We start from the raw sequence: 21,833 nt of genomic DNA on the forward strand, positions 1-21,833 counted from the left end.
TTTGATGGTCACTGTAGTGGCTATATTAATTTCTTAAAGTTCTCTCTTTCTCTTATATTTAATATAACCACACTATGGACGGACTAGCGCCTGTTTTTATGCGTTGTGGTTAGCAACAACGACGGTAACAGCATGGCGTGTCCGCTTGTTTATGTTCCACATAAACCTTTCACAATAAAGCTCAAGATCCTGTTGAGACTTTTCAAAATAAACTGAATCACGTGAAAGAGCAGATTATTTACGGATGAGAAGTAAAAAAAGAGCCGCCAGGTGCTAAAAAAAATAAACCTTAGACTCAAACGGTAGAACAGGCTTTTCCCCGCAGCACGCCGTGTAATAAATACTCACAAAGAAAGCGGCGGCCTTTACAACTTATGTCTAAAAACGTATAGTTTCATGCATCGGTTAAAACATGCATTCGACTCCAGCTACATGACGCGCAGCTGGAAACACTTCCCGCAAGTCGAGCGGCCCGAGATTCACAGAATTTACAGAAAATGTTAAATTTTTGTGATTTATATAATTCTTATATCGGGATATGAGATTTTGGTCATATCGCACAGCCCTATTACATATTTAAATTTTTACCTACAAACCCACAAAATTTCATGATTGCAGCTCATCTTATAACTGCTGTTGAGGCATGAATCCCAAACTGAATATTAGTTTTTAGAGTCTTTTGTAGAACTGTAACCATTAATTATTTGCTTTATTTTTAATAAGTAATTCAAGTAAAACATGTAAACAAAATCACAACATAAAAATTCACATCATCGCACTGAGAATGATCAAAAACCTGTCAGTCATACTTTCATTCTGACTGTGTGCTCTGGTGGAGCATCAAAGGTTTTTGTTCTTACAGTAAATTTAAAAGCTTAAATTCCGCTTTGATACGACTCTTTCCCGAGTCGTGCTTTTTAAGTATGATTTTCTTCTCCTGTGGCTACAGAGTCCAGTAACCACTTTGATATACATGACATGGCACTGTGAGAAAAACCTTCATTTCTGTTGGCTCTCTCTGTTGTGTAATGGATCCTGGTGCGATCAGGTGGTGAATATGTAACCGTAGCCAAAGTGTGTGTACACTGAGAATCATGTGTTGTTTGTCAGTCAACTGTTTGCGTAACATGTATCAGCTATCCTCTTCCTCGTGTATGTTTCGTTCCGTCACGTTCCCATGAGGAGAAAAATGCCTCTTTGTGTTCAGTGGCGTTCCTTTTTGTGCTGTTTTGAAGCTTTTATTTAAACTGAAATGGATATCATTAATCAAAAGCAACAATTTCTGTTCCAGTGTCAGAAACACTGCCTGAAGTCATACAACTTCTAAAAGATATATATTTTTTTGTTACATGTGAGCTTACTGTACCTCACACATATTGTATTTCGGCTCAATCCCTCAAGGCGTCTCCTTATGGTGTTCATTTCTCATGTTCTCCCTCTTTTCTTCTCATCTCCAGAACTTGAATCAGAACCCTCGCACTTTGCTGCCCAAGTTTTTTGGCCTCTACTGTGTCCAGTCAGGTGGCAAGAACATCCGTGTGGTTGTTATGAACAATGTCCTCCCCCGCGTGGTGCGCATGCACCTCAAGTACGACCTGAAGGGCTCCACCTACAAGAGGCGAGCGTCCAAGAAGGAGAGGGAGAAGGCCAGGCCCACCTTTAAAGACCTGGACTTCATGCAAGACTTGCAGGATGGCCTGATGATGGACCAGGACACTTGCAATGCCCTGACCAAGACCCTGCAGAGAGACTGCCTGGTGAGAAATATGAATATACAGCTAAATGCAAATACTGGTTTTAGCTTTTTTACTTGTGTTTTCTGTTGAGACAGACAGGAGGGGAGGAGATGGTGAAGTTGGTTTGCTTGTTGTGATGCAGGATCCGTTAAATGGCTCATAAAAAGTAATGGTAGATGAAGAAGCATATAAAAAGAAGGGTGGGGAAGCCCATGATACTCATGGTGCCCTGATCGATAAAAGAGGATGGATGAGAGTAGACAGGGGAGCTGGAATGGAAGAAAAACTTTTCTTGAGGTTATGATGTTTGGCATTCCCAGGACCCCTTTCTATAAATTAGAGCTGTGTTACGAGTACAAGGTTTAACGAGGTGTCTGGTCTTGTAGCTGGCTGGCTTTTTCTCTTGTAAATCACTGTCTGCTGTTTCCATTTACTTTACTCGGAAAGCAGTGTGTGTGCACTCACTGGCAGTCAAATACATTGTTTATCAGTGTGGGCATGCCCGTGCACCACTCTGTCTTGTGTATAGCATTAACATCTCCACGGTTATTGGTTTTATATCCCTCTTGGGGACATGTTAAAATAATAAAAAATAAAAGCTTTCAGTCAGGATTTAGAAGCTGCGTGTCTCATAGGTACTGCACACTGACAACTATCTTTGCCTGTCCTGTGCTCAGGTGCTGGAAAGCTTTAAGATCATGGACTACAGCCTGCTGCTTGGGGTCCACAACATCGACCAAGCGGAGAGGGAGAGGCAGATGGAAGGCTCCCAGGGTGACAGCGATGAGAAAAGGCCCGTGGCCCAGCAGAAGGCTCTGTACTCCACAGCCATGGAGTCCATCCAGGGGGGAGCTGCCTGCGGAGGGTCTATTGACACAGACGACACGTGAGTTTGGCCAGAGAGGAGAACAGCAGAGGCTTTTGGGAGTGCATGTCTCCGACTTCCCGCATTTATACGAGCTAACAACCTGAAGGATAAATAACAATGTTAGAACTTATTCATCTACCTTTATCTCTTACTCTCCCTCCTAAAGTTATTCTGCTTTCAGTAGTTACGCTTCTTCTCTCTCTTCAGCTCTTTGTTCCCTTTTAATGCTCACACTTGATGCGACACTTTAGTTCCTTCAAATTAAATGTAAACCATTTCAGTGCTTCAATTTCAACTGCTTTCAGCCTGAAAAGATAATTGCATTTTTTGGTGCTGCCTCTTACAGCTTAATATACACAACTTCAGAGAAATTCAAAAGAAATTGAAGAAAATGCAAACTTCAGATCTTGCCCGTAAAGCAATCAGCGGTTTTGTGTCAGAAGTCCGAATGTTGAGTTCAGTGTAGATTAAAGGTTCAGCAGAGACTAAAACCCTGCTGACTTGCTAAGATGCAGTTAGCCTTAACAAATCGGAGTATTCATTAAAGTACCCTAATACTCTATAGTCTTAGATTTAAGTAGAAAGAAACCAACATCTCCTGCCTTTATAGGCTTATTCTCATAAGCCAAATTTCTGGTAGAAACATCATCTGACTCTGAAATCTCATTAAATCAGATTTTCTGTCACGAGTTTAAAAGGCACTGAAGGTCCAGGGTATGATTCATTCACATTGCAGAGAAGCACTTATGGGATTATTTAGTCAAAGGTGAATGCCTGGATGCCTGCAGTTACCTGAATGAGCTGTAGGAATGGCAGAAGACTGCAAAGAGGAACCAGACCCGATGCTGTCATCCTCTCCATAGCTGGGGTTCACATTTCTGTTCAGTTAAACCCAACCATGAGTCGTACGGCTTTAAATCTAGATACATTTATTTTGAATAAGTGTTGTAGTTTGACATTAAATGTTGTTTTACTCACAAAGAACACATCCTAAAGCTGACTAATGATGATAAGAAAGAGAAAAATAAATCAAATAAACTCTGTGGAGAAGCTGATGGCTGGAGATTAATGGCACCCAAACCTGCCACATTTCATTTTAGCTTTACTTCTCTTCTCCTTTTAGGATGGGCGGTATCCCCGCCGTTAGCGGAAAAGGAGAAAGGCTTCTTCTCTTCATCGGAATCATCGACATCTTGCAGTCTTACAGGTGATCATCTTAGAAATCAGCCAAACGTCTGTATGATGCTGACATAAATAATGTGTACATGCTGTACACTACTGCCACAGTGTTTTGTACTAAAACACCTTTAAGTTCATTAGGTTTATTCATGTTTGCCATGCCAACTTTGTTTTTGCAGGTTAATCAAGAAACTGGAACACACATGGAAGGCTTTGGTTCATGATGGGGTGAGGTTTTTAGCTTTTGGGTTTCTTTCCTGAGCTTCGACATTGTAAGAGGGTTTATTGGCACAAAATGTCAATTTTCTGTCAGCTTACCTGCCTGACTCATTATTTCTCCATCCACATGGCTAAACCTGTAAATCCACACCTATCCCAGACTAACCCTATAAAGTTACAGGGCAGTGTCACAGAGTGGTGAAGTTTTTTCTTTTTCTTTTATTTATTTAACCTTTATTTAACCAGGAGGATCCTATTGAGATTAAAAACCTGTTTCAAGGGAGACCTGGCCAAAATAGGCAGCAGCAAGTCTCTCACAGTTACTCAATTAAACACAGGCAGCAACAACACACGTGAAAAAAGAAATGAAAAATCAAATAAAATAAAGATAGAATTAAATAAAATTCAGTTAAAATGACAAACAATCTAATTGAAACTGTTGCTTGTTATGGACTTGGCCTCAGGGACTCTTAGTTTTGCTTTAAAAGCACTAAATGAAATCAAATTAATTCAGTTATTTTCCAGTTCTGCAGTTCATTCCAAGTCAAGGGTGCTAAATGGACAAAAGCTCTTTTGTGCATAGAAGTCTCAAACATTCTGCTGATTCGATAACATTGAGTCAATACAGAGCTTCAAGCCTCCTCTGGCATTAACATCAGCACAAAAATTGTATAGTATTTTTTTTTCTCTCTTATTTCTTTTCTAAATGTACTTGTATATTGTTCACATGTTGAAATAAATTACCAATCAATCAATCAATCAATCAATCAGGGAGCTTCATGGCATGGGTTTCCACTGCTGAGAAGCTCCTGTACTGTGTAGCTGACTTGTAGTTTTGACCTTTGTCCTGTGCTCATGATAGATTATCCCACATATACTCCAGAGTTCACTTATGCAGGCCATCCGGGTATATCTTAGCCTTTAGCACACATCCCAAGAACGACACCATGGAGTTACATCTTCAGTCCACTCATATTTTAAAAGTTCAATAGCTCCGTAATTTCAACATTAATCTGTTGTTTATTGTATGTAAAGTGTTATTTACTAATTTATTTATAAAACCATAGGTATATCTCTCCTCCACTACCACTACTAAAACAACGTAACTCTGAGGAAAACACTGTCTGTTGCTCATTCTGAAAAACATGTGGGCCTTAAAACTGTAATGCCGTAGAAACACTTTATTATTAGCAAATTGCAACCACATTCATTTAAGTAGCGTTATTTCCATAAACAGAGCCATTAAGATCAGCAGCTGCCTACACACAGTATTTTATATTTTGTTCTGCCAAGTCTGATTTTACAGGGAATCTGATACAGAAAGATTTACAGCACAAAACAGAAGATCAGTCCCATGAATCTCCCCGCCTCCTTTCTTTACTCCAAGCTCCCACTCCGAAACACCCTGACAAGCGAGACGTGTGGGAGAGCAAACAGCGTCCTGTTCGTCACTGTTGCTGACGACAATGGATCCTCAGCACGACCTCCGAGCCACACGCAACATTACATATTGAGCAACAGTGATGCTGAAACAAAAAAAGCTAATAACTGAGATTCTCTCTCTTCATTGCTTCCGCCGCCCCTACTGTCCTCTGTCTCAAACCAAACACCAAGTGTCATCTGTCAGTCTGCTGGTGTTGTCTTATCTCCGTCTGCTGAAACATAAATAATGAAGAGTTGGGTCTGTAGCCTCGTCTGACTGTGTTTCTGCGTGTCTGTAGCAGGTGTTGTTCACTCGTGTGGTTTGGCCCAGAGAGAAGAATTACTGAAATGGGTCACTGAAGAACACAGACAGTTTTAATCTACTGCGAGCACCAGTTTGATCATTTTATTCATGCACCATTTGTCTCATTAATCTCTCTGTCTCTCCCTCAGGACACTGTATCGGTCCACCGGCCAGGATTCTATGCCGACAGATTCTTGAAGTTCATGAGCACCACAGTTTTCAAGAAGAGCTCCTGTGAGTTTCATTTAAGAAGTTGCCATAGGTAGAGAGAAGGAGAGAGCCACACACCAGGGTTTTGTTGCTTTCAGTGTCGAGTCTTGATAGAAAAATCAGATACAGCAGCTGAAAGATTTTTTAGTTCATATCATTTTAGGAAAATAGATCTGTTGGATCTCTATTTGCTTTTATTTTCACTGCTTTTAAGCATTTTGTAAAGAGTACACAGGGTATGTGAATGAGATTTTCAGCCTTGGTTAGCTAAGGTTAGATTTAAGCAGAGGGGGTTGTTAATCAGTTCTAGCTGCTTTGGTGCTAATAAAATTAAAAGCAGGCATACGGGAGGGGTAACAATGAGACGACCCCCAAAACGGGAATGGTTTTACAGGTGGACACCCCTGACATTTTATGCCCCCCTAGTCTTTTCTGACCGTTTCTGACTCTTGGGCCTGAGAGCCCTGTGCTCACTGCCTGGCAGTGTGCAGCCTGATTGGCAGAATTGGCAGGTCCACCTCTGGTGTCCTGTGATTTTCACAGATGAGAGCAGGTTCACCCTGAGCACATGTGATAGATGTGAAAGGGTCTGCAGAAGCCGTGGAGAATGTTAAACTGCCTGTTCGGGACGCCCTGTTTGGTGGTGGGTCAGTGATGGTCTGGGGAGGCATGTCCATGGAGGGAGAGCCATGATCCATGAGATCCAAGGAGATCTCCGTGGACACCATCCGTCACCTCCTTAGGACCGTACTCTAACACTGTCAGGCATGCATTCAAGCACTTGAGGTCTATACAAACTAATGAGCACCATTCTGAGTTGCTGCTATGAAATTTCACCAAAATGGACTGCATCATTTTTTTCACTTTGATTTTTGCGATGTCTTTGAATTCAGCCCTGTGTAGGTTGGTAATTTTCATTCCCATCATAGAATGTCACATCATTCTGTGGCAACATAACCCAGTGCCTATCAGTATAGATATCCAACGAGAATCTACCCCACTGAAATATGTGTTTTCAGAGTGTTCCATGTTTTATAAGAGTTTACATTCATTTATACATGTTCAGAAATGGTGTATATAGTCGCGATGTTTGCTTGAAATCCCAATTTCCTGTTTCTGCTAAACCCAAACAAATTCCTAACCTAAAGTGATTTTCTCAGGAATTAAAAGGGAAAATAAAGAAACAATATAATGGTCACTAAAAACAAACACAGAACAAGTTCCCGAAAAGGTCTTTAAAAAGTAAAAATTAATTTCAGACTTCATACATAGATAGATAGATAGATAGATAGATAGATACAGAGAGAGAGAGAGATCATAAAAACTGTCACTTAAAGGCTGTGTATACTGTAAGCTAAATACCCCAAACTACACAACACACAGGTTCATTACTGTAAATAAAAGCCTTATTGTAAATTATTCCTCAGCTTTGAAGTCCTCTCCGTCAAAGAAGGGTCGTGTGTCCTTGACGGTGCCCAAGTGTGGTGGTCCTGGTGCAGCTTGGTCAGCCAGCCAGCTGACCTCTGAGAGAGACGAGAATATCTACGACCTGAGAGGAGCTCGCAGCTTCCCAACGCTGGAGGACGAGGGTAAATACACTGCATGCTGTGTGTTATGATAAAATTAACAAAGATGGAACACGGTATATAGTTTTACAACAGCATATTCCATCCATCCATCCTTTCTCTACCATGTATATGTGGCTGGGTTGCGGGGGCAGTAGCCTAACAGAGAAACCCAAACTTCACTCTCCCCGAAAAAAACCTTCGACTCATCCGGGGGAACACTGAGGTATTCCCAGGCTGGCTGACAGATATAATTTCTCCAGCGTGTCCTGTCTTTGCCCTGGGGCCTCCTCACAGTAGAACATGCTCAGAACACCTCGCCCAGGAGGCATCCAAGGAGGAAAATGCCAAAAAAAAAGATTGCTGACAGGTGCCAGCTCTCTCCAAGATAAACTGTAATGACTGTACCTGTGTCTGTCCACCAGGGAGACCAGATCTTCTTCCATGTACTCCTCCATCATTCGAGGAGGCCACTACCGCATCAATTGCCACTACACTCTCCTCCACCACCTCTTTGTCCATTCCTGAGAGATCTCCCTCTGACACGGCCGAACACCCCCGCTACAGGTACTAACACACACACACATCTTTTAAAACATTTATATATTAGATGGTCACAGGGAATCCATCTGTTCACTGCCCTTTTAATTATACATGAGCTTATAAATATTAAAGTTCATATATGGGACAGTTAACACTGTAATTAATGGCTTTGTTATGCTTTAGTCTGAAATATAACTGGTTTTATTTCCAAACTCTTATTTCTTAAACTTAAGCTTAAAGTTGTGTTGTCAGAATTCACCAGTGTGAGCCTTAAAGCATGTTGCTCTTACTGACTGTGTTTCCTCTGTCTTCAGGAGGCACACCCAGTCGCTTAGCCATGATGGGAGGTGAGTCTGAGTCCAGAGTCACAAAATGTATTAGCTTGTTTCACAAACACTCACTTGTTGTATGTTTTCATAGCATTAAACACTCCTGGGTGTGGTGGGTGGGTGGCAGAGAAAATCTGATGTCAGTGTGTTTATGACTAGGCCCGTTTTTCCTCCTCGTGTGTGTGTTTTGGCGTTTCATTTCCTCTGCGTGTTTTTCTTTTTATATGAGGCTGCTTGTGTTTTCAGGACCCAGGAGGAGCTGCGTGTGCGTGAGGAGGATCAGCAGACCATCACAGTGGAGGTGGAGCTGAAGAGACACGACAGTGAGCCCACCATCTCTGTTCCTCAGCCCTCACCTGAAATCAGGTACTCAAACAACACAAGGATAAACACTATGTAAACACAAGTCATCCTCAAACTTAGACTTAAAATCTGATGTTGGAGAGACGAATGCGCTTCTTGTCAGTTGATTTACAAGAACAAAACATCAGAAACACACTTGTAACCTGTGTATTCACATAACACTGAGTTTAATTAAATATCCTAAACCTGTGCCAACATCGACTTTTACATCGTTGGTCAGCCAGCTGCAAAACATGTTTAAGATTTTTCGATAGATACCAGGAACCTTTGGAGGAACTTTTGGTGGCACGTTTTACACCACAGACGTGCTAAAGGGGAAAGGAGCAAAAATGTGATTTACGTGACTCTGAACATGGCATGGTTGTTGGTGCTGGGACTTTCCCACACAAACATCTCTAAGGTTTGCAGAGAATGGTCCAAAAGAAGGGGTGCTTAGTACTAACTGAGCATCGTTTATATACCAAAGTCTACTTTTGCATTCTTGCTGACCGTGTCCATCTCTTTATGACCACAATGTGACCATCCTCTGATGGCTGCTTCAAGCATCGTGTCACAAAAATCATCTTTATCACCTGTTGAGAGAAAACAAGCAAAAAAAGAACATGTACTGTACTCAAATAGTCTCCACAGTAAACATATTTTGATGTGGTGGAACGGGAGGTTTGCATCATGAACGTGGTATCCACACTGGTTTATCCATCACATACACACATTAATGGATGCATTGGGGTTCATTTAGAGTTCAGTGTCTTTCCCATGGACACATGCAAACTAGTGCAGCTTGGGGTTCATTATTTCATGGTTCCCATCTTTATTCTATCTGTTGGCCTCACCCAGAGTTAGGGGGCGGCACGAACCAATGCTTTGGTCTAAAGTTTATTCTTTAAGCAAGTGTTTCTCAGTACCTGTAAACGGACTAAGTATTTGTATACTTTTAAAAATATCCTCATTTAAAATAGATAAAAACGATGTAATACAGCTGCCACCTGGCATGTTGCCATATTAGTCCCACAAAATGCTTAATGATGAATATTTTCCACCATGCACAAAACAGACCATTATGAATAAAAGAAACAAAGTCACAGCCTCTGTCCTTTTCACTGTAAACGACAGAAAGACGTGAAAGAAAGAGGCAGCTCTTATCATACATGTGACCCAAATACAGAAAGAGCTAGAACGAGGCTCCTCTATTACCGCAATATGACTCAGTTTGACACCATACTATAAATAACCTGTTGCCTGTGTCTCAGCAGGACTTAGCCAGCTGTTAGGTAAACACACCTCACCTGTCTCACACACACACAAACACACACACACAGTGGAACACAGAGAAACACTGAAAGCAGCTTAACCCATTTGTTCATGAGGTCAGGGTTCTCTTGTTATGGGGAAATAAATGCTGCAGGTGAATTTAGGGGCATGCATCTATAGTAATTAGGTTATGAGAGAGTGCCCACATGCATACATAAGGAGTGTTTATCTCCTGTTTTTTTAAATGGGAACATGGTGCAGACACTAAATCCAAAAAACCCAAACATGGGGGAAACGATCAGAAAAAGTAGGGTAGTGGGTCGGGAAGCTTTCACGCCTGAGGCTACCGCCCATAAAGCTGCGATTATCCCACACTTTGTATATTTTAAAATGTTTCTGATTAACTAGATTGGATTGCATGTTAGTTTTAATTTCAAGGTGAAACAAAGAGAGTTAGAGCAACACTTTATGCCGCTCTGGATTTTGAAAACAAAAACTAAATAACTTTCATTTTTACAGACTTAAACAGACGTAATGTAAACACGGTGGAGTTTTCCTGGAGTCAGGTCAGTGGAGATTGGGGTGCGGTTGCCGAGGGAAGCCAACTGAATAATTGGGTTTGATGGTGAGAAGGCAGTGGCTAGACATAAGGCCTGGGGGTCTGGAAAGAGCTGGCGGGGAGGAAGGAAGGGGTGGCGAGAGCAGCCGAGACAGTGATAGGCGAATGGATTAACTGCCTCAACGCTCCTCTGAGAAGCTGCTTCTAACACACCTGCAGCTTTGGAAATGGGTTGGATGGAGGTGAGGAGGCCGACATGAAGTGGAGAAATTGTATATTTAATTAGAAGATGAAAAGAAAAGATAAATATAAGGAGCAATTTGTGAAGAAGGCAGGCAGAAAAAACTGTGTAGTGAAACATTTTGTGTAAAAAATAAATAAATAAATAAAAAGAAAGAGGAGGGGTGAAATGGGCTGAGACGAACTGAGTAAGGGAGCATCTTTTTGCATGGCAACAATCATCCCGTCCCCCCTCGTTTGTTCAGCCATTCAGTTCTTCACTTGGAGATGCCAAGTCTCCTTTTTTTGCTTGCTTGGCCTGCTGCCGGGCTTTTCCTCTGGTGGAGCTAAACTCAAACACAGAAGCTGAGGAAGCAATGTGGATGTGCCTAAATCCTTCCTAATAGTCGATGATCTGGCCAGGAACAATAAAGGATTGTGGCAGCACACAGCCAGCTGGCAAATCTTTAAGCTTAAGCATCTAAACCACAAACACCCCCACCGCACATATACGCACAGCTGTTGAATTTTCTCTAATAGCTTGGTCCCACTCTTCTGCCCTGCTGCTGGAAAGTGGCTTATGGCAAGTGACCCAATTAATGGCTCTTAACGGCTGTGGGTCTGTGTGTAGGTGGATGTGCAGGCAGATTTGTTTCTGCTCTTGTTAAAATACATTAATACATAAAGTGAGGTGAATTGAACAGGATGCAACATTTTTATAAATACCTGAAACTGTGTGCTGCACTTTGACCACATAGTTACGCTCTTCTTGAATCAAAGTAATCCAATTGTGCTTGTCTGCATACATATAAAAGAACTATTAACAGCTAATTTAATGCTGCCAATTGGAGACCCTCTCCCTGCATTCATTTTCTAACAATACAACATTCGTTTTTCCACAGTGACGTTCAGGAAGTAGCCGGCACAGACGCTCTAGACGGTGCCGCAGCAGAACCTTCAGGCTCTTTGTCAGCACCTGAGGCTGCCTCCTCTGCATCATCATCTGCCCTAGCTGCTTCCTCCTCCCCGGGGCCACCCAAAGAAGCCACATACAGCCCAAAGGAGGCGGTGGCAGTGGAAGCAGACAGGGCCAGCCAGGTGTCCGGTTCAGGGTGCACCAGTCAGGCTTCGGTTGATGACGACGACGATGTGCCAATCACAGATATCTACTTTGTAAGTACAAACATACCCTCGGACATGTGCAGCAAACACAAAGCAGCAGCTTTCATCACTTCTCTAATCTTTTAGTTTGGCTTTGTTTTTTTAGCCATCACATCATCACGTCAGAGTCGGTGTATCTTAACTGAATAGACTGAATTGTTTGACGCTGTCCTACAGATGCGCTAACACGTAGACTACAGGAAAGGAGCGGAGGATCAGGCTGGTACGGGAAAAAGAGTGTGCGCAGCTCTTGTTTGCAGTGTGTGGTGCTTTCAGCTAATCGAAATGTTTTGGGAAACATTTTGCTTTCTTGCTGGAGGCAAGTTATAAGACTGATATCTGTTATCCTGTTTTTAATGCTCAGCTTAGTCTGTTGGCAGGTAGATTAGTGTTTAGATGTGAGAGTCGAGTTACTCGTCTCATCTACCTCTTAGCAAGAGGCATATTTCCCAAAATGTTTTCTTTAAACACAGGTGTGCGCTTTGGTTTGGAGTGTTTGCTGAGTGATATTAGAGTGATGTATACCTTCACTTTGTTGCTCCCGTCTCAAATGATCTCGAGCCAACCTTCAGACACACACACACACACACTCACAGGATTTTTCTAAATAACATTTAAAGCTTTTTTTCCCCCATTTTCATCTGCTCAGTCTCAGTACTGTCAGATAGTATTGTGCTAGCAGTCTACCCAAAAGCGTAGCTATAAATGAATGTATGAGCATTGGGTGAAGGAGAGCAGAGCTAGTGATCACAGTTACAGATAGAAACGTTCTCACTTGGCCTGTCAGGAATTAAACACCTTCTAATGTGGCTTTGAGAAACTTTAATGACCAACAGGTTAGTCTGTGAGCTCCCTCAGTAATTTAACAGCCTTCTCATCTACCCGGCTGTGGCTGACGCCCATTACAAGCTTCAAAAGCAGGAGATCCTCTCTCTGTGCACAGCAGCAGGGGGTCTGTAGCACTGCGTGACAAAAAGTGACACTACACACATCCTGAAGTGTAACTACAAAGAAGCATGCCACAGGCAGAGCGCTCAGAAGGGACTTCATGGAGTGGCAAAGAGCTTGTTGTTCTATTAGCTGCTGATGAAATGCCAACAACACAAACTACAGTATAAAAGGAGTATGGACAAGTGTGTTTAGACTGGATTTGTACCACAATACTCAGTTTAGCCTTTCGTCTTTTTGTGCTCTCCTCTCGCTCTGAAGAATAAATAGGATTTCTGCATGATTGCCCAAAAGGCTTGTTCCAATCTTAAACACTTCAGGTGCTGCTCCGGTTCATTCACACATGAAGAGCAAGACACGTGTTTCGGAAATTATTTCTCAGAAGTTTCAAATGAAACTATTAACATGCTACAATCTGGAGCAGTGTTTAAATGCCTAATGTCTAAAATGAAATCAAATGAAATCAAAATTTATTTCTATAGCATAATAATTATTATTATTATTGAATAATAATACAACAAAGTTGACCAAAGTGCTTCAAGGTCGGTCAGAGCAATAGCATAAGACAGAATAAAAAACAGTTAAAAGGAGGGCAGGAAACAATATGGGTAAACAGCATAACTAGCCACGAAATAACAAACTAGTTTGAATCAAAAGCCAGACAAAATAATAAGTTTTAAGATGCAATTTAAAAGACTGGATGGACTCCGAGGACGGAATATAAGGAGGGAGGTTATTCCAGAGTCTGGGTGCTACGATAGCAAAGGCCCGATCACCTCAGGACCTCACATGAGACCTTGGTTGCGTCAGGTGCATTTGATTGGAAGATCTATGTCCTCTATTAGGAATATACAAATGGAGGAGTTCACATAGATAGCTGGGAGCCAAATTGTTTAGAATTTTAAAGGTAAATTGATACAGTGCAAGTTGGCTAAAACTGGTGTGATCATAATTTCTAGTGTCAGTTAAGAGACGCGCAGCTGGATTTTGAACTAACTGGAGCCGGTGACTAGAAGAATATGGGAGGCCCGAGTAGAGAGAATTACAGTAGTCCAATTTGGAAGTGATAAAAGCACGAATGAGCTTTTCAAGGTCCTTCAAGGGAAGGCATGGCTTTGCTTTAGATAGATCAAGATCACACTCAGGTCTGTTGGGACTACAGAAAATATCCGTTTACATCACTCCTATAAAAATATCTCTTTAATCTGATTTTCTGCACATTTTGGTTTGCTTATTTTAACACGACCAAATTATGGGAACAGTTTTTACTCGAGAAAATCAATATGAATTAGATTTCAGTGCTTGTGAGATTTGTTCCATCATTTCTGCAAGGAGGAGCGAATTGTGATGCATAAAAACCCAGTTTATCATCCCAAGACTCTGTTTAATAGTCTATCAAGCTGCTGGAACAATTTAATGGTTTTAAATTGTAGATTTTCCAGAGATGGAAATTAAGTATATGTCTGAATTTTGAAGATTTGTCAGCATTTAAGCTTGTGTAGTTCCCCATTAAAAAACAGCACAGCTGCGAGACTGAAAAGAAGAGATTGATTGGGAGTTTAGTTTTTATGATTCACATCCGTACTCACATCATATGTTTGTTTCTCTTCTTTTGCTCACTCTCATTTCTGTTGCCTCTCATGTCCACCCCATTAACCCGTTACACCTCTTCGCTCAAACGTTCAGTTTTTTGCCATTCCCTTTCCACCTCACATCCTTTGTTTACTCCCTCCATGCGCTCTCTCTTATTTCACATGTTCTCATTATTGTGATTTTCTTCAGAAGCCATAATGAAAGTGGCGAGATGGTGTTGTTGTATGCAAGCGGGAAATGAAAACAGAGGCGGCAGCCAAACACGTGAATCTAGCTGTGACCATCGACTTATCCAGTGTATCCGCGCCTTTTCCATTTTCACCCCAGCATGCTTCCTTTTTTTATCGTCAGTGTTTTATTTTGAGTTTCCCTCCTCGCCCCGTGTCCCCCTCCACCCTATTTTCAGCTTTTCATCTGTCTTTGTTTGTCCATCTGTCATGTACCTCTGCTGTTGTCAGTTTCCTGATGGGAGGACCTGGGTGGTCTCTCCTTTCCGACAAAGGAGGAAATGCCAGTCTGGTCAGCCAGTAAGTGAGATATAAGTTAGACAGCAGTGGCCTTGTAACAGTAGCTGTTCCCGTTGTTAGGCTATATTTGATTGCAGTGTTGAGAGGAAACAAGGTTTTTTGGATTGTTGTGATTTATCAACTGATTATGTTGTTTTGTGATCATGTTGAAACTAAAGAACAAAACCTGTTCACAGCAGGTTAAAAAAGTGACAGGAAGCTTCTTATTTGACAGTTTCTTTTATATTCATCTTCTTTTGAGTATTTGTTTCCTCACTCACTGACAGCTTGCTTTATTTCTCTTTGCACCTGTGTAGTTAGTGTGTTTATTGCAATGTGCTGAGCTTTGTGTGTGTGTAAATATACATGTGCAAGCGTGTGAGTGTGTGACATCCACCTCCATCCCTGTTACCTGTTGCCGTGTTGCAGCGGCTTCCCTATCTTAAAGGGCTGGTACCCCGAGAATGATAATGGCGAGACTTTTTAGAGACTCTAAACAACACTGAGTTCAAACGAACAACAACAACACATAAACAAAAGACATGTTTGCTTGTTGGAAAAGGGGAAAAAGACATCTTGTTCCCTTGCTTTTCTTTGACGAGGATGCTTTCTGTGTCTGTGTCTGAATGTCCCGGCATCCTGGCTACCCCCCGCTCGCCATTCCCATCTCCTTCCTTCTCGCTCCTCATACTTCCCGCTTGGATGATTTAGCAGCTCATCCCTTGCTTTGCTCCCCAGGACTTAGTCCAAATGTTACAAAACACCAAGACATGTGATTCAGGCACACATCACTGAGGTTCATCTTTATATTTACATGTTTACAGCATTTTTTTTGGTTTGTTTTTGTATAAGATATTAACATCATGTTCAATTCAGCCAGGATGAACACATCCTTCCAAACACTTTCAACGTTCACACTCTCCAGTATGTCTCAACAACATTCCTCCTTAATGCATCCCTAATTTTCATTTCCTGTCTTGTCTTTTCTCCTGTGATCTCCTGTGTCTTTCTCTCCTGCCTGCCCCTGCTGCTTGTCTCTGTGCCTCTGGCCTTTCCTCTGTCCCTCTGGCCCCCTCTGCTGTGGTGGGTGTGTAAAAACAGCCTCCAGAGGACAGGACCTGGGTGTACTCTCCGCTACACTATGGCTCAGAGTCTAAGGCCCTGCCAGATGGGGATTGGGAAAGAGAGACAGTAAGTGAGATGCATCGGACTAAAATATGAAGCACAGAAAGTTTCCCCCAGAAGTGGAATGAAATTTGTTCGGGACCATGTTTGGGTTTGTTCTTAGGGAAGGATGAGCTGTAACGCTACACTCTGCACGAAGCTGCTACAGTAAATGTAGGCAAAGCTTCTCAGGTCCCAAAGTCCATTACTATTTCAAGAGTACGCTTGGTCTGCGTCCAGAAACCCACTCCTACATTACAGCATTCATTGTTCATTGACAAATGGGTGGAAATGGTCATCGACTGCCTCTGTGATCATTTAGTCCACGACCAGCCATCCCGCGTCCCTCCAACAACAAGCTGCTCAGACTTTAACACACACATCCATCGGCTCATGTGTCACCAGAGCGCCATGGCTCATTCTGCTTAAGCCGTTTAGACTAACCTGACAAGTTGCAATTTATTGAACATCAAAACCCGGTTTCTAGTTATTCAGTCAGTCGGAGGCAATGTGATGAGTTCTTTTGAGTTTATGAGGAACGAGTTTATTTTCTGGTTTAAATTTATATTTAAATACTACCGAATTTAACAGTTATGTAAATTAGACAAATAAGTCACTCAAACTTATGCAAATTTAAAGTCAGAATGGCGTTTAGGTCACTTTAGTTTGGGTTTGTTAACTTTACGAGGTGTTTGTGAGCCAGTCTACTTTGTTAATGTCGCTTTAATGCAAAAGCGACATTAATCTGTTTTTTTTCCCAACTCATTTTGTTTTTCCATCTGCTTCTCACGCTAGACCTTTCTTTACTAAGTAGCCCCCCCCCCCCCCCCCCAAAAAAAAAGACAAAACATAAACAAATCTACTATTTTTTAAAAAAGGCAGAAAACAAAAATCAACAGCTCATACAACACAGAGCTCCACTTTCTTATTGTAAACGTAAGATGTCAGTATAATTTGGCCAATTACACTCCATCAGTGTGACATCATCATGTGACTAGAGTCATGTGACTGAAAATGCAGCATCATTGTCTAATGAAGAGCAGCAATGCTCGAATGACAGATTTTGACCCCATCAGCTGCATATAAAGCCTCAGTCATACCTAGAGCCTAAAGACCAGTCAGCGAATCCCTGGCAACAAGCAGTCGCTAGGGAAAATTCAGCTCAGTTCAATTCAGTTTAACAGTCTGCCAAAAATGTTTATCCCCAATCAGTTGATGAGGGGTTGCTGAAGGTTGCTAGCACTAAGTGAAATAAGGTGTTGCACTGAAAACTGTGTGATTGCGTTGATCATTAGCAGATTCCAGAAATCACCTGTAGTTTGCAGCGAAGACGCCGGCATGTGTGAAAACAGTCGCCAACTGCTCGCCGAGTGGTCGTGAAACTGCGAAAGGTCCGATGCAAGACGGAAATGGAGACTGTTTGTTGTCAAAGTTGCACATTTGGAAGCATTTTGTTTGTAGCAATATGAAACAATTTTTAAACTGAAGGCGAACGTTCTCCGTTTCTCGTTTTTTCAAATTTCACTCGTGTTCAGCTTCACAATTTACATGCAAGTGAGCGTCTCCTATGCAAACTATGGGCAACCATGGCAATCTACTACCAACCACAGCAATCACAAGGAGGTTTTCAGTATCCTCTTCGCTGCAGATTTCACCTTCCAGCAGCCAGTCACCAACCGGTCATAATTATAATAATCCAGAAAGGTTATGTCATTGGTAAACAAACAAACTAACAAAAAAACATCACGTACAAAGTTGTACGTCAGCTGGTGAGGAACATGAGCTAAAGAGTAGAAAGTGTTCATAGTTTGATTGGGATTGTTTAGACAGTCCAGGTAAAAAAAGTGTGGTTTCTAGAAGATACAAGAAATATTTACTATATGTGGGATTATTGCTGGAAAATCAAACTAATCAGACGGCCGTAGCCTGTAAAAAATATTTTTTTATTTTTTTTATACCTGCCTTTACCTGCTGTTAAGGAACTCTGCCTGAGCTCACTGTCCTGGCTTCCTGTTTGCTTTTCATCTGTAGCTGCACTTTGATTTGATGGCTCGGTGTTTATTTATCATTTCCAAATAATTAATGAGAGTTTACAGGCTGTACACCCAGGGGGGAAATGAAACATTTTCACTCTTCTGAATGCATTAACTCAGTCTGTCTGTCTCCCACAGTAAATCCTGTTTTCTGGCAGACAGGAGTGAACGTCTCAGCGGAGAGGACTCATCAGTCTGAAGTCCAGACCTCAGTGGCAGCAGCGCGATCTCTGTCTGAACCAGGATTTAAAAACATGCATACAGAAACACACTGAGAGGAAAAAGTGACTGTACCAGAGTACCAGAGGGAGAAAAAACCCTGACAGTGATGATATCACTGGTTTGCAACCATCCCTGCCTTTCACCCTTTGACAAATGAAATTTATTACATCAGTTTAATAAATAATTGTATATGTGACATAGTGCGCATAAGGCTGTATGTAGTCTTGTATGTTTGACACACCCAAAAGAGCACGATAACCTACTTTTTGTTCTGTTTCACACTAACACAGCCCTCCAACCGACTCTTTCCCGACGAATCTCTGAAAGTCATTTTTATTCGTGATATCCTTTATGTTGCAAAGCGGTCACACATACTAGCCAGCAGACATCTCCTGGGTTCTGTGATCAAACAAAACCACAAGAAGCTCATTAAAACATTGATCCATGACACAAATACGGGTTAAAAAAATGCTAAATTGAGTGGATGCTCCTTATAGAAATGTACCTGTAAGTTTTAAAGTATTAAAGTTTTCCATTTTTAAGCAACTGTTCATCTTTTGTAGCGAGGCTTTAATGAAGCTATATTAATGCTACACTGCCTTCGGTTCTCAATAAAGAAAATGAATGGCACATCCAGAACTAGGAGCATATAAAGTGGTTTCTCCCAGTAAGGAAACCTAATTTGAAGAAAAATGAAATTAAACTCGTTAATCTCAAAATTATCTCCAGTGCAATTACCTTAGACTGGAACATATCAGTCATCCTGTGACTGCACTGGCTGCTGTGTTTCCAACCAGTTCGAAGGAAATCTCCAGCTCAGTGGTTGTAATTGCTGCCAGTATGGTGCCCATTTCCACTATGCCGCTGCTGTTGAAGTTAATTAGCTGTGTCTGCTTTTCCATGATAATCTTACCAGAGGTCATCATCACAAAATTCAGAACAGTTTGATGCTAAAAGATTTTTGCAAAACCAAGTGTGCAAAGTACGTCTTACTAGGCAGCCACCATAGCCTAACATAACTCGGATAAATAGAGCTTTTTCTTTTTTTTTTTCCCCCTGAGTCAGTGGATTACTCTTCTGTATCCCGTGATGTTGGAGGGCTCTGTGCTCGCAGTACAGGAGTTACAGTGAAAACCACTTTAAGCCAATCAAAGCAGAACATCCAGATATCTCTGTCATCCTTTAAAGTAGTGAAAATATGCAGTTTAACTTAAAAAAAAAAGCAAAAACATATTCACCTACAGCATTATTAAAACTTAAGTCCTGTTGTTATATTTTCATTTCTAAACTTTTCTTCAGCTGTTTTTACTACTGTGAACTTTTATTTATTTGTCTGTTTGTATTTGATTGTAATATTCACGACTGGTACTTTTCACTCATTTTTTTTTTTTAATCTATTTGCATCCAAAGACTTTTTGTTTTGCTCATTTTCTTCACTGCGGTATTTTGCGGTATTTTGTTCTCTTTTTCATGTGTTGTCTAATTCAGTGTTGTTTTCCACTACACCACATGTTGTTCCAATAGCTGAGGGTGATGACTCTTGCCTTCAAAATAGAAGGCGTCAATTACAACACTAAGGCAGCAGACATTGTCATTAGAGTAATTTTCATGTCTACACAATGTCTTCCAGTGTTGCCCTGCTTTCGGACCGACGCACAGGGATCATTTGTAACAGTAGAATCGGCATATCTTTTTCTACATCACCTCCTCACGTCAAGAAATCGGGGAATCTTTCCAATGTTTGTAGATGTAGAGCACCAGTTGTAGTGTTTGCGGTCGATATCGTAGCTGTTACCTGTATATTCCAGTGAACGCAGTGCGTGTTGGCTTGGTGAGACACAGCAGTTTGTGAATGGGTTGAACGTTGTTTGCACTCATTAAAAGCACCTGAAGACGAACTAGTGGTAGAGGCCAAATAAACACTCGTCACATTATCCAGAAGTCATATTTTCGAGTTCTTAGATAAGAGTCTCTGCTCACACATGCTGATATTTGGACAGTATTTATTTTAGGATTGTGTGTTTGTGTGTGTGTGTGCACATGTGTCTGTGACATCAATCACAGTCATTGTACATTTAGTGTTTACTGTAGTCTCTCTGTGGCTGACATCTTAAAGACTTAAAGATTTGGAGGTTTTTGGGTTTTTTAAACTAACTACAGGCAGTTTCTTCGGTTCGTTGGTACCTTTTTACGTGTGTTTGTGTGTAAGGGAGGTTACATCAATGTCAGGTGTTGTAAAATAAGAATCGGTTTGTTCTCATGACGTGCAGTGGCCAGTTGTAATCAGTTTGCTGTTGTTCATCAGATGAAGACCATAGCAGCAATATTTTGTACAGTTTAGCTTTTACGTTAATTGCCTTATTAGGAAATTTTACATATAGGTCTGTTGTTTATATTTTTTTCCACTTGTGCTGTAATATTTATTTTTCTTTCTCATAGTTGTGCTCCTGAGAATGTGTACATAAAACTATAAATACATATATAAAGATATACAAATATATTTTCCATTTGAATCGGGAAAATATTATTTTTATTTGGTTTCATTTTTGCTGCTGGGCAAGAAATGATTGCAATCTACATGATTTTACTGTACCATATTCTTCAGTGTGTTTATTGAGATGCAGCTGCTGTATATTTATGGTTTGCAAACCACGGCTGTGTCTTTGTATGATATCCAAAACCGAAAGATTTGTGGGGTTTAATGTACATGCAGATCAATAGGGATTCTTCCAACTGTTCAGCTGTGTTGTGTGTGTTTTCAAATCCCTGTGTGCCCTCATCCAATAGGAAGAGTCCTTTACAGAGACATAGCATGATATCAAAATGAATATGCATATCAGAAATGTGTATTTATGTATATCTGTGTAAATTCATCTATTTATACATGAGGATAAATAGATGACTGTGTGTGCGTGTGTTTGGACTCAATCAGAATGAATACGAAATAAAGCAGTTCTATGAATTGTTGTCCATGGAGATGATGTGTTTTAGTTGGTTCTTTGTTGGGTGGTTTTTCTTCTTTTGGCGGCTCTGTTTGACTACATTGAATCATCTGCCTCCATGTCACCATAACCATAGCATCCACCTCTGTAACACCAACCCTCTACATGTCCTCCTTCATCCGTGAAGCTTCTCTGAGGTCTTCCTCTTTTCCTTCTGCCGGTCAGCTCCATATTCAACATCCTTCATCCAATATGTCCTCTATTGCACACGTCCGTACCATCTCGTCTCTCTAACTTTGTCTCCAAACACCTCAACCTGAGTTGTCCCTCTGGTCTAACTTCTAATCCTGTTCATCCTGGTCCCTCCCAATAAAATCACGACATTTTTACCATCTCCAACACGGCCTCCTCTCTATTGTCACTGTCATCTACGAACATCATCGTCCACAGAAACTCTTGCCTGACCTCGTCTGTCAACTTGTCCATTGCCACCACAA

General features: G+C 41.2%; 1 protein-coding gene across 4 annotated transcripts in view; it reads left to right on the top strand.

Moving 5' to 3' along the window:
• Nucleotides 1-21,370, top strand: part of pip5k1ca (phosphatidylinositol-4-phosphate 5-kinase, type I, gamma a) — a 54,597-nt gene extending 33,227 nt beyond the window's left edge. For 2 of the 4 annotated variants that reach the window (XM_026158804.1, XM_026158807.1), the window contains exons 7-19: nucleotides 1,458-1,757; nucleotides 2,414-2,622; nucleotides 3,728-3,811; nucleotides 3,963-4,011; nucleotides 5,878-5,962; nucleotides 7,366-7,527; nucleotides 7,929-8,070; nucleotides 8,361-8,393; nucleotides 8,622-8,741; nucleotides 11,670-11,940; nucleotides 14,928-14,996; nucleotides 16,077-16,166; nucleotides 18,311-21,370. In XM_026158804.1, the coding sequence (XP_026014589.1) occupies nucleotides 1,458-1,757; nucleotides 2,414-2,622; nucleotides 3,728-3,811; nucleotides 3,963-4,011; nucleotides 5,878-5,962; nucleotides 7,366-7,527; nucleotides 7,929-8,070; nucleotides 8,361-8,393; nucleotides 8,622-8,741; nucleotides 11,670-11,940; nucleotides 14,928-14,996; nucleotides 16,077-16,166; nucleotides 18,311-18,313 (1,617 nt within the window). In that variant the 3' untranslated portion in view covers nucleotides 18,314-21,370. The remainder of the gene's footprint in view (nucleotides 1-1,457; nucleotides 1,758-2,413; nucleotides 2,623-3,727; nucleotides 3,812-3,962; nucleotides 4,012-5,877; nucleotides 5,963-7,365; nucleotides 7,528-7,928; nucleotides 8,071-8,360; nucleotides 8,394-8,621; nucleotides 8,742-11,669; nucleotides 11,941-14,927; nucleotides 14,997-16,076; nucleotides 16,167-18,310) is intronic. The other 2 variants (XM_026158806.1, XM_026158808.1) reach the window with 2 other exon arrangements.
• Nucleotides 21,371-21,833: the final 463 nt, after the last annotated feature.

The sequence above is a fragment of the Astatotilapia calliptera genome, chromosome 23, assembly GCF_900246225.1.
Source record: "Astatotilapia calliptera chromosome 23, fAstCal1.2, whole genome shotgun sequence".
Classification (NCBI taxonomy): Eukaryota; Metazoa; Chordata; class Actinopteri; order Cichliformes; family Cichlidae; genus Astatotilapia; species Astatotilapia calliptera.